Genomic DNA, 18086 nt, shown 5'->3' with positions numbered 1-18086 from the left:
GCAGCGGCGGACCTCGTCGGCAACGCCCTCCGGGCCCTTGACCGGCAATGCGTGAAAGCGGATGACAACCCCATGTCGTCGCAAGTCTCTCGGTCTTCTTCTTCTTCCTCTCAAGCATCCACCTCCGAAACTTACCTCCTCGACTTCATCATCGCCAACAAAGTCGGGCTCCGCCACTATTCCGGCACCATCGGCGGCCGCGAGATGGTGGGCCTTGTCCGCGAACCTTTGAATCCCTGCGACGAGAACACAATCCGCCTTCCGGGTCCTCAACACCAGGACCATCCAGGTCGGCCACATCGAGCGCGACATCGTCGCTGTCCTTGCCCCACACTCGCAACTGCAGTAGCAAGTTCGGGATACCCTACCAAGTTCACATTTTTGCGAGGGTCGAGGCCTTCGACCTCGTTAAGTCGGCTATTTCACGAGGCGGGTTAGTGCTCATTTTGGACGTGGGTGCTTCGTTTGCCTTGTCGGAGGCGGTCGTGGTGAAGGAGAAGAAGGGTCAAAAGGGGGTGAGGTGTGTGGATGAGATTTTTAAGCTGGTGGACAAGAATGTCGAGAAGAATGCGACGATGGAAGCCCTGGAGCCACCGCAGGAGGTGATAAAGTTCGCGCTCTTCGATCACCGGAAGAAGGGGTTGGGTTGGTTGGTTCATAGGAAGAACTCCAGAGAATTGCGTGGGGAGGATGATGAACAGGAGGGAGGGGAGGAGAAAAAGAAAAGTAAAGAAAAACATTAAAGAAATAACAAAAATGTAAAAGACAAAAATGCCCTCGGTTAGGCCCTCTTTTGAAACAATTTGAGCACTTCAAGCCCTTAATTGAAACAAAGTTCACTTCAGGCCCTTATTTGAGAAAACGATGGCACTTCGGGCCCTTTTTTGAAATTTTCCCAAAAATCATCCAGGGAACGTAATCATAAAAAGTGATTTTGATCAGAATCATTTTTTGGGAACAGAATCACCGACAAACAGACCCTAAGTATTTATAGACAAGAATTAAAAAAAATCAATTTTTTTTAAAAACCAACGGAGAGGATAGGTATTTATAGACAAGAATTAAAAACAAATCAATTTTGTTTTTTAAAAAAACCAACGGTCAATTTGGCTGTTGTGTGCAAACGGCCGAAAGAGCCGTTGCTCTTGTGGGCGGCGGGCCCCGGGGGGAGGGGGGGCAAAGAGCCCAATGGTTCTTTGCCCCACCGGGCCTTTTTAGTTTTTCCTCCTTTTTTTTTAAAATTAAACGGGTCGGAACCGGCCCGGAACCGGCGGTTTCGGGCCGGTTCCCATAATTATGAAACCGTGGGCCTAGTCAATGGGCCGGTTCCGGGCCCCGGTTCCAATTTGGCCATATCTAGGTTGGAGGAAGACCCTATCGTTAAAAGGGCTTTAGATGCCAACCGTTCAATCTTAGATAAACTCGCATCTTCGAGCTGCTCATCTTAAATGAATAGCATATCAATAACTAAATAACTAAAAACAAAGTCAACCATATCATCCGAACACCTCCACTTCACCAAACCCTATATTCAAATCCACCATGTCAATTTACTTGAGCACATCACAAAAAAAGTCCTAACTTATTGTAATTGTGCCAATTTAGTTCTAAACCTTTTGATGATTTGTCATTTCAATTCATATGATCAATTTTGATTGAAAATTGCTGACATGGATATTGACTATCTTATGTTGCACCGCTGAGGCCGACATGGACAATTTTATGTTTTTATTTTCTAAACCTATTATTTTTGTCTTTTTTTTTCCTTTTTATTTTTTCATTGTAATCGGCGGGGGAGAGCCTCGCCAAGTCGACCTAACAAGGGCTGGGTTAGCAACGCTTGCACTCACCGTCACTGGGCTATCGAGGCTCAACCCTTGCCGGATCCCGCAAGGGCGAGGTCGCCAACTCAGCCCTAGCGAGACCATGAAGGCACAGGAAGACTTGGTTTGCCTTTTCATTTTTGGCATACAATCTGAGACCCTCCACGATTTCCTCTCCCCCTTTTGCTTTCACTTTTCTCGCTGGTATTTTCTGAATAAGAGTTGATGTCCATCCCATAAGCTTGTTTATATAGACCAAAACATTACAAGCTTGGGGCGTAAGTTTTCTAATTATCGCAAAATAGACCCCCAAACAAAAATCTTATTTTAATTAAGTCTTAAGGGGCATAAACTGCATTAAAATGAGAGCGAAATTTTCAGCCATGATAGATGCGCAAAGGGCTAGCTGAATTCCTCATGTGATGTAGGCTTATCGGCATTTTTGGATTCAAATTAGGCTTTATTCGATGATTTAACCATTAAATTACAATCCTTTATAATTTAAGTAAACATGAATGGGTTGATTTGACCTCGAAATAGTCCCTAATGGCCTAGCAAAATTCGGTACACCCTCCTTTATTAATGCCGGAAATTTTTTCTAGGCCCGACACTGATGGCCTACCAATTTAAACTCAAATTTTCACCGTTGGTAAAAAATTGCAAAATGCAATGCATTTTTCAATATGGATCTGAATTAATTATTTTTGATTGGGAAAAAAAATAATTCCTGATTTTTTATGCAAAATAAATGAGAAAAAGGAAAATCAAAATTTTGGTGTCAACACAAAGGTATGTATCAAGTTTGGAATAGTATGTTAGAGATAGGTCGAAAACCTAAATGAGCAAAAACTAATAAATCCAACACATTGTGGTCAAGATAAAGAATTTTCCGTGTTAATGAGTTGACAAGCAAATAGGACGGGCAATGAAAAGTGCCGTGTACTTAGGAAGAGAGGCGGATATTATCACAGCCTCAATAGGTTCTTTCACCACTCTAACAAATTCTTTTACATATTAAGTTTCCTTTTGTTCCGAAAATAAACTTTGCTGTAAAGTATTTTCGCAAGAAACTTATTTTCATCCTATGTTTGCCTGTATTTTGCAAATAACATGGACGTTATTTCCGACAATTGTCACCAAAACAAAATCAAACACACATTTTTCTTTTGAAAGCCTCAAGTAGAAGCTGAGGTCTTGGACTTGGGCATTGGAGACTCAAGCTTGAGCTTTGTGGTCTCGGGCTAGGTCTCTAGGGACTTGGGCACAGGTGCGCGCGACCCAGGCGTGGGAGCCGGGTATTGGGGCTTGACCGCCGTGATTAGGAATTGGGGCTCAACCTAAAAGCATCGAGATCCTTGGTTTGCCTCTGAGTGAGAGGATCCTAATTGGATTTGCGTTCAAACACCAAGGTCTCATGTCCAAGCACCAAGATCTAGTCATATTTTGAAAAATGATTTTTCGTTTTAATGGTGCGAGTTTCTTTCTTAAATTGAAGCAAAAATTTTCTATCAACTATGAAATAGATACTTTCTTGACTCATTTTTCCCAAGCAATACAAATGCCGAAAAAATGAGCAAGACATTTTCTTACTTTAAGTTTTTCCACATAACAATGAATCTAAGTTGTAAAGTACTTGTGAAAGAAGTTATTATTTATGTTATCAAAGAAAATATGGTAGATTTTAAGTTGTGGAAAAAGTAATTTTTGTCTAAATATCTTTATCCTTTTTTTATAGGGTTTATAGATTGGTTCAGTCTCAGACATTTCACGAATGTTTGGGGTTTGCTATGGTGGATGGATAAACTCTTTCATACATGTATTAAGGGATTCTTTCTTCATAACATGGGAAGTAATCATGGCAAGCGAGGACACTTCATGGGAGTACTTGAAGTGAACCTTCGTAGGAGATTGTTTCTAGACTGGCCTATTGAATAAAGTGAACGAAACCGAACAACTTGATAATGGTGAAGAAAATAAAAGTTGCATGGGAAATACATAAGGTGGATCAAGTCCTTCTTAAGGTTGAGATGACATGGGTACATAAAAAAACGAAGGAACGTGGAAGTAGCAGCCCTCGCCGCCGCCGCCCCACCACGGTCTAAAAGGGCCGGCAATGGTGGGAAGTGGTCGCCGAGCCCCAACCAGTCAAGCTCATTGCTCCACTTTATTCTCTTCCTTCGATCTTCTTCCATAGACTCTCTCTCTCTCTCTCCAAAATAGAGTCCATTGTTGCTCTATTTCTTCTCCAACAACTATGTAAAGGATCAGATAAATGGAGAATAGGTACGAGACGAAGAAGACGATCCTCGAGCCCGAATTATGAGTACCTATGCCACTGGTTACCCTCGGCCAGAACTGGGCGAGGGCTGCGGGTCAAACCCCGATGACCCCTGCTAACCACTTCCCCACAATTGTTTTTTTTTTTAAAGCTTATTTATAATAGTAATTTAAATAAAAATTCTATTAGAAATCATATTCAGACCAAAACGACATTGTTTTAGCCATGTTATCACCACGTAGGAGAGAAATGATTTGTATATCATGCGGTAACATCTCGTGAAAGAAGGGCTGTTGGTGTCTGTGAGAGAATTGTACATGAAAATGTTACACATCCTTAAAAAAAAAGTTATTGCGTTGTCAGTAGCTCGAAACTTCATTCTTGATTTAGGGGCTAAATTATGATATTTCTTTGGAATGAAAGGTCAAGAGTTCAAACAATAGTGAAGTTAGAAGGAAAAATGAGTCCTTTAGGGATAATGTATTTATGTTTTAATCTCGTTTTTGTATAGTACCACATTATTTTGTCTCGTTACGTATAACTCATTTCGATGCAATTCGCGTTGGAAATTAGAAGCCTGTGCGAATTCCGCGCAACGTACCTGGATACATCTGCGACATCAACATAGAGACGACATAAAAGGGTCTGAATAAAAGCAGGATCCCCCCACATCTCCAAGTTGATGGGGTTCGCACGACGAGAAACATATGGTTGTAATATAACGAGTGGGACGTCCTTTTGTACACTTCTAACGTTTTCCTCACCTCGTACGCCTCGAAACCTCCTTGAAAATTCAATCTGGAACATCGCTTGCGATGTCGTCGGACCCACGGTTTTGATCGGGTCGTGTACTTTGGTCGAATATTCGGGGCGGCGTAAGGAGTCGCATCATGCATCCATGTCATGTGTCCCCTGGTCACACACGGTGAGCAAGTGATGGAATAATTTGTTTGAAAAGATAGGAAATGAAGGAACGAGCCCGGTCTTTTATGCGTATCTATATCGATTAATGAGGAGTCCAAACGCGCCGATATCTCTAGTAAAATGAAATGGATAATAACACAAATAGTCCATGAACTTTGATTGACTGTGCATGTTATTCCTGAACTATAGCCCAATATATAATGTGGTCCCTGGATTTTTAATTTGATCAATATGATTCCCGATTTCTGATCTGTGTGATCTATCTGCTATACATGCCACCTTCATCACCATCGATAAAGTATATCTATCTGCTTTGTATTCAAGACTAATGCAATCGTAAAGTACTAAATATAGTCAAGACGGAGAAGAGATTAAAGATCGACTATATTAGATCCACCTCGTCTTTAACCTATCTCTCCTTTCTAGTTTCGACTAATGAGTCATTTGACAATTCTTAAAATATATCAAAGCATGCCTAATCAGTAATAATCAATCTTGGATGGATTACTTCGCTCTTAATAGCTCAAACTCCATATCTCTAATGTCTCTTTGATGGTGTCTATGACGCATCCTAGAATGAGCACACTTGCTCGTCAACCTGAAATTTTCCAAAAAATCGTAGATCTATTGCACGATGAACAATTTAGTCTTAAACTGTTCAATTATGTCAATTTAGTCCTAAACCTTTTGACAATTTGTCAATTTAGTCCAAAATCTTTTGACAATTTAACAACGTAATCCTTTCACACTATTAACCAAATAATCCATGTAGGATTAAATTTTAAAAAAACTTCAAAAGGTTTAGGACTGAATTGATGCAATTGAAAGGTTTAGAACTATATTGATAAATTATCAAAAAGTTTAGAACTAAATCAACACAATTAAAAGATTTAGGATTGAATTGGTCGCCGTACAAAAGGTATAAGACTTTTTGAACAATTATTCCATTGTCAACCTTTTTTGTATACGTGTACATGTTTTTTTTCTAATCAAAATTAGCGTTAAAAGAAATGGTGATAGAACAATTTGTCTTCCAATAGCCTCATTATGTTTTTTCTTCAATAATTACTGATCTCTCTAGTTGATCTCTATGTAGGATCCAGATGAAGTTCTGATCATCTGTTAGAAAAGAAAAGAAAAAATACTACAACTTATGAAAGTGAAATGGAAGAACATGTGTCAATTCAGTCGTAAACCTTTCAATTATGCCAATAAAGTCCTAAATCTTTTCACGTCTTACCAATTGAGTCCATCCAGCTAATTTTGACCGAAAATCGCTTATGTGGATGCCAACCGCCGACGTGACGCGATCGACGCCGACGTGGATATTTTAAAATAGTCTTTTATAATTTTTTTTTTGGTTTTCTTCTGTTCTTCTCTTTACATTTTTCTTTTTTGGGATAGAGGTCGCCTAGAGTCGAGGGCACTTGGTGAGGGCCGCAACTCCCTTGCCGGCCATTAGGCGAGGGCTTGAAAGCCCTCACTATGGCCGGTGAAGGCTTGGGTAAGAGCCGCAACACCTTGCGAGGGCGTGATGCTAAGATCCGGCGAGGACATTCTAGTCCTCGCCCGTGGCCTGCAAAAGTTAGTCGGCGACCCTTGCCGGGCTCACTCCAAAAAAAAAAAAAAGAAGGTAAAGAGACACGAATACAATAAAAAAAAATTAAAAAAAATTTAAAAAAACTCATGTCAGCATCAATCATGCCATGTAAAATAGCCAGCATCCCTATAAAAAATGGCTAGTAAAAGTGAAAATATTTAGGGCTAAATTGGCATAATTAAAATTTTTAGGACTGAGCTGAGATAAGTGCAATAAATCTATGGCTTTTTGGTAATTTTCATGGAATGAATCTCTGAGTAGAATTCGAATCCAGACAAAATTCTGGTTAGATGGTCGAGAAGAAACGAAAGAATTCCGCAACCTATGAAAGTGAAAGGGAAAAGGTTCCGCGCATTAGGACGCTTGGAAATTAGCAAAGGGTTTCGATATTGACTAGCTTCTAGATGGATATTGACGCCCGGAACAATTCTTGCCCATTTTGTATGTCTACCTATCTTTATCGCCAGACTAAGTGTAATAAATATCGGGATCGATTAGCGTTTACGAGGTTTTGGTAGTAAATATCCATGCATTGTCTTTTGAGAAGATTGATCGAAGCAACCAAAGTGGAGGTATAGAGCCACATTCGCCCTCCATCCCTGATTGGAGGAAATTTGAACTTTATCATGCATATTACTTGGAAACTTGACCAAACATATGTAGAAGTGATGTCCACGTCTGTAACCCATCAGTTGAGAATTTGTCAATGAATCAGGGTCGAAGTAAAAGACGACCCACTAATTGATAGCACTACGCGCATGGAAGGCATCTATGAACTGATTGTAGAGATATCGTCGGTACCGCTGCGATGTGTCGTGTGCTTTGGCTAATTTTAAGCGAAAAACTACTTAATGACTTTTCTATGAAAATTTAAAATGCTATTAAAGTTTAGAATAAACAGAAAAAAATAACCATGCGCAAATCTAATTGTCGATATTTGAGAGTTTTTCATTAGATATATCGATTGATGCATGAAAAACTTTTGATCAATATTTAATCATTCACGTACTGTTCTCTTCCTTACACGCGCACACAATCATCTCTCTTCTTTACACGCTCAAGTACTCGGATTTACCAACGGGGAATTTGTGGCAGCATTTATCGGATACAAATTGCCATCATCAACACGCAGGAATTCCTCCCAACTCCACTCTTTTCAGGACCAAGGTCTGAATAGCATTCCAGAGAGCATCGATTGGGTCAAAAAAGTGCAGTCGACCCTATAAAGTACCAAGGCTGATGTGGTAAGAAATTTACTGCTAACCTATGTAGTACGGACACGCAGCCAAAGGCAATCTTCACGTGTCGGATATGTATTGATATCGGACATGTGTCCAACACGTCGGGACATGGCCGGACACACAGTTAACGCGTGTCCGAACTTTCAACACGCTGTCAACTAATAAAACATGCGATCAACCAATAGGACACCCAAGTCCCAAAGATAATTTGGGAAAATCTCATACTTTTGAGGCCATTATTTACCCTCAACCCATGGGCTTTCTTGATGGCCCATCAACCAGTCCAAGCAAGTGTGTTGCTCTAGGACCAGCCGCCCCTTTATACTATGTTTTCCTTCTCTTTCTTGACTTATTAGCCAATGTGGGACACAAAAGTAAACGAAATGCGCGAACTAAATGGGAGAGAATGTGCCGGTCGTGACACTAAAAACAAGTCAGCACCTCACGAATTATGTATTCCTTTTTAATGTAAATTCATTCTACGGCTCTTTTTTATTATTATAAAAATAATAATTTCTCATATATAAATATATATTTAATATATAATGTGTCTCAGCGTGTCGAAATTCTCTATTTTTTGAGAAATCACATGTCAGCGTACTGTGTCGTGTCGTGTCTCGTGTCTTATGTCGTGTCGGTGCTACATAGATGCTACCTATGTGAGCTTTGGCTTGAAGTTTTCTTTATTGAGTCATAACATTACACGATAGGATCTTGCTAGTCATTCTCCGCGGTGGTGGTGGTGGAAGCGATCACTTAGATCACCTCCGACGTATTACCAAACCTGTCTGAACAGCAACTCATAGACTGCGCCACCAACGGTGGCAACTAGGGCTGCCAAGGCGGCTGGATGGACAACGGCTTCCAGTACATCATCGACAACCAAGGCATTAGCTCCACGTCGGACTACCCGTATGTTGGGGCCGACGGTACCTGCGACGAGCAGGCCTCGTCCATCACCATAGCCAAGATTTGGTCCTACAGGGACGTCAACCCGAGCGAGGACGACATGCTGCCAGCTGTGGCGATGCAACCGGTGTCGGTGGTGCTCGATGCGAGCAGGTACAAGTTCGAGAACTACAAGGGCCAGGTCTTCACCGGCCCGTGCGGCGCCAATATGAACCACGCAGTGACCGTGGTCAGGTACGGGGCGGATGCGGACGCGACCAAGTTTTGGTTGATGAGGAACTCTTGGGACGTTTGGTGAGGCGAGGAAGGGTACATGAGAATACAGAGGGATGCTGGGGTTGAAGGTGGCCTTTGTGGACTTCCCTCGAAAATTTCTTATCCAGTTGCATAAGTATCTATCTAAGAGATTATGGCTCCAAGTTTGGTCGATATGAACTGAGCTTAGTCTTAGTTGAAATATTTCGGATTAATTACTATAGTTAATTTCGTGTATTTACTGTTTTAATTTCAGCTAGACCCCATGCGACCTTGTCTAGGTTTCTTAGGCTGAAGTTTCTCGTGTGTTTTATGATAATGAGAATAAAGAGGACTTGAAGACGGTCCTTGAATTTTATTTTGTTAGCAAACACTTGATATCATTGTTGCTTGAGACCTTGGACCATGTGTATGGGAGGTCCTCCATACTCATTGGACTATTCTACTATATGGTTGAGAACAAGATTTTTTTTTTTATATGATGTAAATATTTAAAAGAGTTAGTCAAACACTTAAAACGTTATCGCGACACAGCCTTAAAGTGAAGGGCGAGGTTTAGAATGAGGAAAGGAAAAAAGGGTGAGTCAAATTGGTAAAATACATACGCTCAAGCTCGCCCATGGCCACCATACGCCAGTCGCGGCGGAGGGAGAAAGCAAAAGAAAAGAAAAGAAAAGAAAAACAAGCACAAAATAAAAAATAAAGATAATTTATAAATTCGATTTTTAAATGAGACCCAAACATCAGAAAATGTTTCCTGTCACATATCACCAAATATGGGAAAACTAACTATTTTCCTATAAAAGGATTTATCAAAAAGCATTTTCCCTTTTCATGGAGTTTTGCTCCAACCAAATGCACCCTAAGTAACATGTTATAGTTCCAATTCTTTTTTGGAAATATGCGAGATACAATTTTTTTAAAATCTTTTATCAACTTTCATTCGTCTTTTTTTTTTTTTAATCTCACACCTTAAATTCATTAAGTGTCTAATGAATTTACCAATCTATTTTTGAGTGACTTATCAACTTCTATCCGATTAAACTACCAACTAATTTTACGCTATCAACACTTATTTGAGTTACTTGACAAAGTTCATTTGGTTCTTTTAAGTGCATTAAATTTTGTTGACGGGAGCTTATTATTTGTCTTTCTTATAAGCGCATTAAATCTAGCAATTTATCTTAATTGACCAATATTTAATCGTGTGAGTTATTAGCTTTTCTCCCCTTAGGTTGCCAACTTGTTTCAGTTTATCACATCCGATTTTAGTTACTCACAATTTTTTTTTTTTTTTGGTTTGCCAACTTTCTATTGATTTACTAATTTTTTTGTTGTTGTATGAAGCACTCTTTTAGATTAATTACTAACTTCTCTATGGATTTTTTAATTACCAACTTATCTTATCTCTGACAAATCTTACACTCTGTAAACTTTTATTTACTTTTTTAATTAGCTATTTAAATTTTCCACTTCATTTATTAAATTGCCATCTTTTATTTGAATGACCTGCCAATATTTTTCCAATTAGAGCTTCGTTTATTTCATGAAAATTGAACAATTTGGAAAACATTGTTCTAAAAGTGATTACTTGTCTAACATGAAATATTAATCAAAAATAATTTTGTTATCTACAATAATCTAAACATTTTTTTGGACAATGAAAATACTTTTGGTTCGTTCTTTTTTTTTTTTAATGCAATATAAGCGATCATTTTAAGAAGTCTTTTCTTAATTATCTATTTTTCGCGAAACAAATGCACTCTAAGTTGCTAACTAGTGTTCGGTTACCAATTCTTGTTTGAGCTATCTGTAATTATTTTATAAAAAATTCACCAACTATTCTATGAAGTCACTGCTTTTATTTGCCTTGCTTGCAACTTCTTGACATATAAATTTTCATCTATAGGGTTTCATTCCCTTTCAATCGAGATTCGTAATAAAACCCTAGACGTTCCTTACACAAACAAGAATAATTTTTTGGAAAAATTTTAAATAAAGACTTAAAATGCTCTTATTATTTCAAATAAAAGTCTGATCAAGGGCATTTTCGTCATTTATTTATTTTTATTGTTTTTCTATTTTTTGGTCTTTCCTCTTGCCGGTGGCGGCGATGGCCGGCAATCTGTTAGCTCGGTGGTTTGCCAGCTCGAATTTTTGTTCTCGCTTGACCAAGCCACGAGTGATCCTCTTCATCCTTGCACGACTTTTGATTCTAGCAAATCCCAAATAATTACAGAAGAAAGAAAAAACTTAAAAAGCACATAATAAAGTATAGTCTGCAGCTGGAAGTACATGCTCAAACCTTGAGAACGGATCTACCAACGTAAACATTCGACGGCCGATCACCAAATATAGTATTAAGCACATGCCGATATCTCTCACTTCATTTGCAAAGGCTTGAGGTGCACGTTTAGAATCGACGTCCCCATCACCATCACCTTGCAAAAATACCAACATCAACATGTTGAAAAAGCATAGATCAAATATCCATAAAGAACTCTTAAACCTATATCTGGATCTAGCTCGGGATAGCAAAACTTCCAAAACTTGACCCAAATCTAAATCGGGAGAGAAGAGAAGTGTAATATTGAAGAGGTTGTAGAGCCACGTCACGAACATCCTTCTCGTTAGTTGTCAATCGGATGAATGGCCGAACTTGTCTTCATGTCCACCCAACTCAAATAAATATCTCTCTCTTCACTTATTGATGAGTTCAAATCATTCAGTATATTGTTGTTATTTTCAAGTTTGCACTGCTTTGAAGAAATGAAAAAAAAAATCAGTAGAAATTTAGAGTTTTCCATAGATAAGTGCCCCGACACTCATTTAGAATAAGTTAGGTTATTTATTTATTTATCTTATTGTTGTTATTTTTATTGGAATGTGGTTCATACTCCCCAACGACGGAAAAGCACGTGAGTCTCATGAATAGCTACTGTTCTATGTGTGTGTGTGTGTGTGTGTGTGTGTGATGTAACGAGATGTGCGATGTGCTAATTATAATGGAATATTCTACTAGACGTAGCCCTAGTTTAAGGGTGAATCAGGATAAAATCTCGCATCTCAATTTTCTCTTTCTCGCTCGTTTTATTTCGTTGTGATTGTGTACCAATCGTAACATCTAGTATCAAAGCCTAGGTTACCAATTTTCATAATAGTCTAATCTGTTTTTGCATGGCATTAAGGTAAAAATAAATGAAAATCATGCGCATGCTTCGTCATTTATAAGGATCCCTCGATTTGCATAGAGATTAATTATGCATATTTTATCATTTGGAGTTGATCTTTTATAATACATGAACTATGAGAACCGCATCACTTGCATTAGATTTAGGCTTTTGTACACAGAATATTTTCAGTCACATTCTCTAAAAGATTCATTATTTGTCTTGGACATTGCACCTGCATTTTTGGTATGATTAATTCTCCCTATAGCATTATTTCGTTTGAAGACACTTATTTAGACAACTGCACCTGTCACTTTGCTCATAGGGGTGTTCCATCGGCTCCTTATAACATGGTCTTGCATTAATTTTGCCCAATACGACTCGAGTTTTTTTTTTTTAATTTGTATGTTTAAATAATTTGAGAAATGATTATGCGTCCGTTCTTAATTTACTGTAAGATTAACAACCTAATTTGGATCATAGAAAACAAATAACGGATAATAAAAAAATTATTGTAGGTTCACTTCTTCAAGAATTTGTAGCCCACGTCATACTGTTAATCTCACAGTCACTCAAAGACTATTATGCTATTGCTTGAGTTTATTGTTTGAGCATTTTTGCACGACCACTTTAGTTTTACATGTTTAGAGATAAAAATAAGTAAATAAAAGATTACGTGAAAGAATGTTTTCCAAAAAGAAAAGAGGTGTCAATAGTAGACATTAGCTAAAACTGACATTACTAAGTCCTCAAATTTAAAATCTATGGTTCGAAAACTTAAAGCAAAATCCCGTACTTTACTTGACTTCTAACCATCTTAGAGTAGGTTAGTGACAGTTCTAGTTTGACTTAAATTAATAATGTTTGAGAAATCGAGTTGGGATCCATAGGGTTTGAGAGAGTCCGCGCAAAACGTAAATTTCACTTCACAATGGCATGATGAAAAATTCAATGCGGTTAGTAATGCATATATCATGTGACATATGTACACGATATCTCTCAAAGTGTTTGGACATGCATAGCTTGTGATTCATATTTCCGCAGAGAATGTGAACTTGGGAATAAATTTTATACCTTAAAATTAAAGCAAATTTTTTTTTTTTATGGTATGACCTAATTATGAAGCGGCCTAGAAATATACATCTCTAGTGCAGCTATCTCATCACATCCACTTCAAAATATCACGCTTAGAGGTGGAAGAAAACACATTCACACAAGAAAATGTCACATCCCGATTTTTCGAGAAAAAGGGGCATGACACGGCCGTCCTTTTTTACTCAAAGGATGCAGCCTCAAACATAGCTTGAACTAAAACCTAATATCGAAATATATACCTCCATATATATTTGATAAAAAGGTCACATGTCCACAAAAAATTAGAGCTCATATACTATAACCAAAAAGATAAACACGCAGCTTTTCATCTAGCTCGAACTTACCAACTATATACAACTTATCCAAAAATATATCCCCACTATCCAAAAAGTAGTCTTGTAGCTAACGTACGCTCGACCCTATTTGCGACTAGCCGATAGATCTGAAAGACAAAAGAGATAACGGAGTGAGCAACCACAGCTTAGTGAGAAGTACAATATCTTCTAAGCGGACCGAGAAATCACTATGCAATCGTTAAAGTAAGTCAAACAGCAATTCATAGTAATAACAAACTATCAATGGCTTAATCCATTGATTAATCTCATTAAACCAACTTTCGATGGTCCATCCATCGAATAATCTCACTCATCATCAACTATGGCCACGTTTAATGCCGTGGCAAGGCGACCAAGTTTACCCCTCTTGGTTAGGTCTACCACCCATTTTAGCCGGTGGTTTGGCTTAATGACGTCCCGACAGTATGCATACTACCCCCACCTCAGTGGGTTCTAATCATAGGGACATGAGTATTGAAACCCAATACCAAAATCCAGAAAAACCACAACGATCTAGTTTCACAAACAGAAGGCTAAAAACCGAATACATAGCCTTTCTCAGAAACATATTTCTCAAACAGTATTTCAGCAAGATAATCATCAACAAGCCATATCAAACAATCAAATGGTAGTAATAGCTCGACCCGTTTATGCAAAAATAATGCTCTAAACGTCACCTTACATCAACTTGTCAAGAAAATTACACCAAAGTACACGTGCTCATCTTTAAAGCATGAGTTTTATAAATTCTTAGAAGAGAGAGTACAACTCACCTTAAAAGGTCGCAAACCAACCTATAGTAGTCATTTGAACTGCAAAGCTTGAAATCCTAAAAATTAGTTGAAAAATAACATTAAAAGCTTGTAAAATACTATGCTAGCGAAAAAATTAACTAAGCGACGTATAAATATCGATAATCGGACACCTACGGGCCAAAAAACTACCTGTCGTGCACTTGGACAGCCCGCATGCCGAACTTCAGAAATTTCGTTTGGACAAACCGTAAATCCAATTCACAAACCGTCAAAAGCATTAGCTCCATAACATTCTTAAGTTTATTTCGTACAATAATCATGGCTGACCGACACCAAAATCAGGCCCTACGACATCAAATTCTCCAAAACTCAGATTTTCCAGCCCTAATTGCAAGAACTTCCTCAACTCGATCAAATGAAGTCCGATTGATGCAATATTGTAGTAAAAATGAAGATTATTTAACGTACTACAAAAGTCTCAATAGGGTCAACCTCAACCGACAACTAGAAACTAAAGAAAATAGCCCTCAAAATCCACTGTTTGCGTAGTAAGTCTGTGCACCAGATTTGAATTGCTCGGTCCGGGCAAACCATAACACGAAATAGTGATCCATCGAATCCTACGGCTTCATAACATCCTAAAGTTTCATTCTCAAGCAAAAACGTGGCCAATCACCCATGAGATTGGACACAGCAACTCAGTTTCCCTCAAGATCCGAATTTTGCCCTAAATCCAAAAAAAATCACTTCAATAGAGAGGGAAGAGAGGGTGAGCACTTACCAAGCGCTATGACACGTAGTGAAATGACTTCAGCGAGGCGCTCGTGGAGGGTGGCGCGCACACGTGACTATTTTCTATTTCTCTTTTTCCCTTTTCTCCTTTCTCCTTCTTTCTTCTCTTCTTTCTCTCCTTTCCTTCCTTTCCCCTTTCTGTTTTTTTTTTCCTCTCCTTATGCGATGGAAGACTCCCGATGCCTCTTTTTGGAGAAACCATATGCTCTCTTATTTTTTTTCTTTTTTTTTTTTACCAGTGGGTCCTACCACTTGTTTTGATCTAGTAAAAAAAACTCAAATATTACAGAAAGTGTTCACGCGATAGCTTTCTCCGTCAAGAGTGAAATCAGCATCTCCCTTGCTCTAATTCTTGGCACTTGGGCGGGGCATGCGACGTCGGTCTGCGCGTTGCATGAGCCCTCCATTGCCGAGCGACACGAGCAATGGATGGCTGAATATGTTCGGACCTACGAGGGCCCACTCGGGAGAAGGCGAAACGCCAGGTGATTTTCTCCGAGAACTTGTAGTTCATTGCAGACTTCAACAAGTTCGGGGGTCGTACTTAAGAGTCAGGTTTCAACCGATTCTCGGACTTGACCAACAAGGAGTTTGTCCGAAGCCATACGGGATATGTTACACCTAAGAGGCCAGAGCCTGCTGAAACGATGTGGTTCAGCCACCAAAATCTGGCTGGAGGTGTTCCAGACGACATCGACTGGGTAGAGAAAGGTGCCGTAAACAATATTAAGTATCAAGGCAAGTGTGGTAAGTACAAATGTTGTGAATGTGTCGGACCTTTTCTTTCATATAGTGAACAAGTAGGTATTTAACGGAATATATATACTTTTCGGAAATTTAAGCATATGTGTGTGACTTAGAACCTATGTATTACAGTTTTCTTTAGATCCTGCTGGGCATTCTCAGTCGTAGCATCAGTGGAAGGAATTGTGGCGATCACAAGCGGCAAACTACGGGTGCTCTCCGAGCAACAACTGAGAGATCGTGACACCACAAGCGACGGGTGCAGAGGAGGCTACCCGGACAACGCTTTCAGGTACATTATCCAAAACCAAGGAATCGCGTCCGAGGATAACTATGCGTACGATGACTCGACAGGACCTGCAACGCAATGAAAGCAGCAGAACACGCAGAGTAGATCAAGGGATTCGCAGACGCGCTGCCCGCCGAGGGCGAGCTCGTTAAGGCGGTCTTGCAGTAGCTCGTCGTGGTTGTCATCGCGGCGAGCGGGCGGTAGTTCCAGAGCTATAGGCTCGGCGTGTTCAATGGGGATTGCAGGTCGCAGCTGGACCACGCCGTCTTCATGTTCGGGTACGGGACAAGCGAGGATGGAACCGAGTTCTAGAAGATGAGGAACTCGTGGGGCGAGGCTTGGGGTGAAGGATTACATGAAGATTCGGAGAGGCGGTGGTAGTTCTAAAGGGTTGTGCGGACGCGCATCGAAAGCTTCTTATCCAATTGCTTGAGGATAATAATCACAAGGGAAATGGTTATGTGACAATCGGTAACCCACTGTTATATTTACAACATGTTCAGTGCCACAAAAAATAAAAATTAAAAAATTAAAAAACTGTTGTATGATCTACTCGTTCTAGAATTTGTGGCCCACAATATATTATTACTTTCTCAGTCACCCAAAAGGCTGTTACGCTAACAAAATCCTGATTAAAATATATGTGCATACATATATGTACACACACACACAACTGTTACGTTGACAAAACCCTAAAATATATATTTTTTAGTACGGGACAGTATAATATTAATCGTAGACCCACACACTATCATTGCATGTTCTGCATAAAGCACACATTGATTGAGAGATCATGTGGTCAGAAATAACTAAGTTTCTATTAAAATATATATTTAGAGTAATATCTATTGTATTTGTGGAGTTTTGTACTTGGGCCGCCCTTAATGGGCTTGACCCAATCCCGATCCCTTTTTTCAGTTCCTTGGGAGAGCAAGCAAGGAAAACATAAAGAAAGAAAGAGAGTATGAGATCGGGGCTTACGAGTGTTATTCCAAGTGCGTGATTACACTTTCGACCGGCGCGGATACACGAGCAATACGTGGAGCAATTTTTGGTTCTTAGGATTTGAGGTGTGATTTCATAAAGTGGACTTTGCTAGTATAATAGTATTTTGGTGACTCTGAAAATAACAACATGTTGCGAGTCACAAATTTTTTAAAGAATGAACTTCACGATAATTTTTGATTATTTATTATTAATTTGTTGCGATCCACGACATGTTGTCAATCTCATATTAAATAAAGACCTATCACATAAGCACATTGCTTGTCGCAGGTGACAATCCGACTTGGGAGTGCCATGTCTGATGATGACAAGACACATGGGACAAGTGCGTCACGCCATTGAAACATGGACTAATCAGAGATTGACACATGGTAAGAGATTCCGTGTCAACGGTGACTCGGATGCACGCCATAGGCCCAATGGTGACCTGTGCGCATATGGTGCTGGTTCATATTCTTCCACATTGTTTTGGATCCAAAAAATTTCTACAAAGTCGTCGTTATTTATAAAAATTGTTGGGGTGGTTTATTTTTGTGTTCACTGCTTGTAAAAATTCAAATACATTTTGTTTATGTTATGTCAATAACATATTAATGTTGTTGTTACTACTCAGAGATGATAATATGAAAACGTCGAACCTAGAAACGCACCGCAAGCCGCTGTAAATGGTGTGAGAGACCTTAGCGTGTGCTTATCACTGAATTTGATGACCAACCGCAAAACGTTTATAGTGACGGATCTGTTCTTAAGCAACGAGAGCATATTTTTAACTACAGAGTGTGCTTTATTATATGTTTTCTTGTATTTGCTTTGTTTCGTAGTTATTTGAGATTTGCTAGATTTGAAATCTTCCATATACCTTTCAAATATT

At 39.2% G+C, this 18086-nt stretch overlaps 1 protein-coding gene and 2 pseudogenes across 1 annotated transcript; all 3 read left to right on the top strand.

Moving 5' to 3' along the window:
- Nucleotides 1-72: 72 nt before the first annotated feature.
- LOC115753786 lies at nucleotides 73-6132 on the top strand (annotated as a pseudogene).
- A 2518-nt stretch (nucleotides 6133-8650) lies between these two features.
- On the top strand, nucleotides 8651-9388 carry LOC115753762 (KDEL-tailed cysteine endopeptidase CEP1-like). The gene has a single exon (XM_030692550.2). The coding sequence runs from the start codon at nucleotides 8717-8719 to the stop codon at nucleotides 9071-9073; it is 357 nt and encodes a 118-aa protein (XP_030548410.2). The 5' UTR covers nucleotides 8651-8716; the 3' UTR covers nucleotides 9074-9388.
- Nucleotides 9089-18086, top strand: part of LOC125314098 — a 39753-nt pseudogene continuing 30755 nt past the window's right edge.

This window comes from Rhodamnia argentea, chromosome 3 (assembly GCF_020921035.1).
Source record: "Rhodamnia argentea isolate NSW1041297 chromosome 3, ASM2092103v1, whole genome shotgun sequence".
NCBI lineage: Eukaryota > Viridiplantae > Streptophyta > Magnoliopsida > Myrtales > Myrtaceae > Rhodamnia > Rhodamnia argentea.
Note: the sequence above shows the minus strand (reverse complement) of the source record. Positions and strands in the feature narration are given on the sequence as shown.

What these genes read in the sequence shown, in the direction of transcription:
- LOC115753762 (XM_030692550.2), top strand. Translation starts at nt 8,717, where the DNA reads ATGGACAACGGCTTCCAGTACATCATCGACAACCAAGGCATTAGCTCC.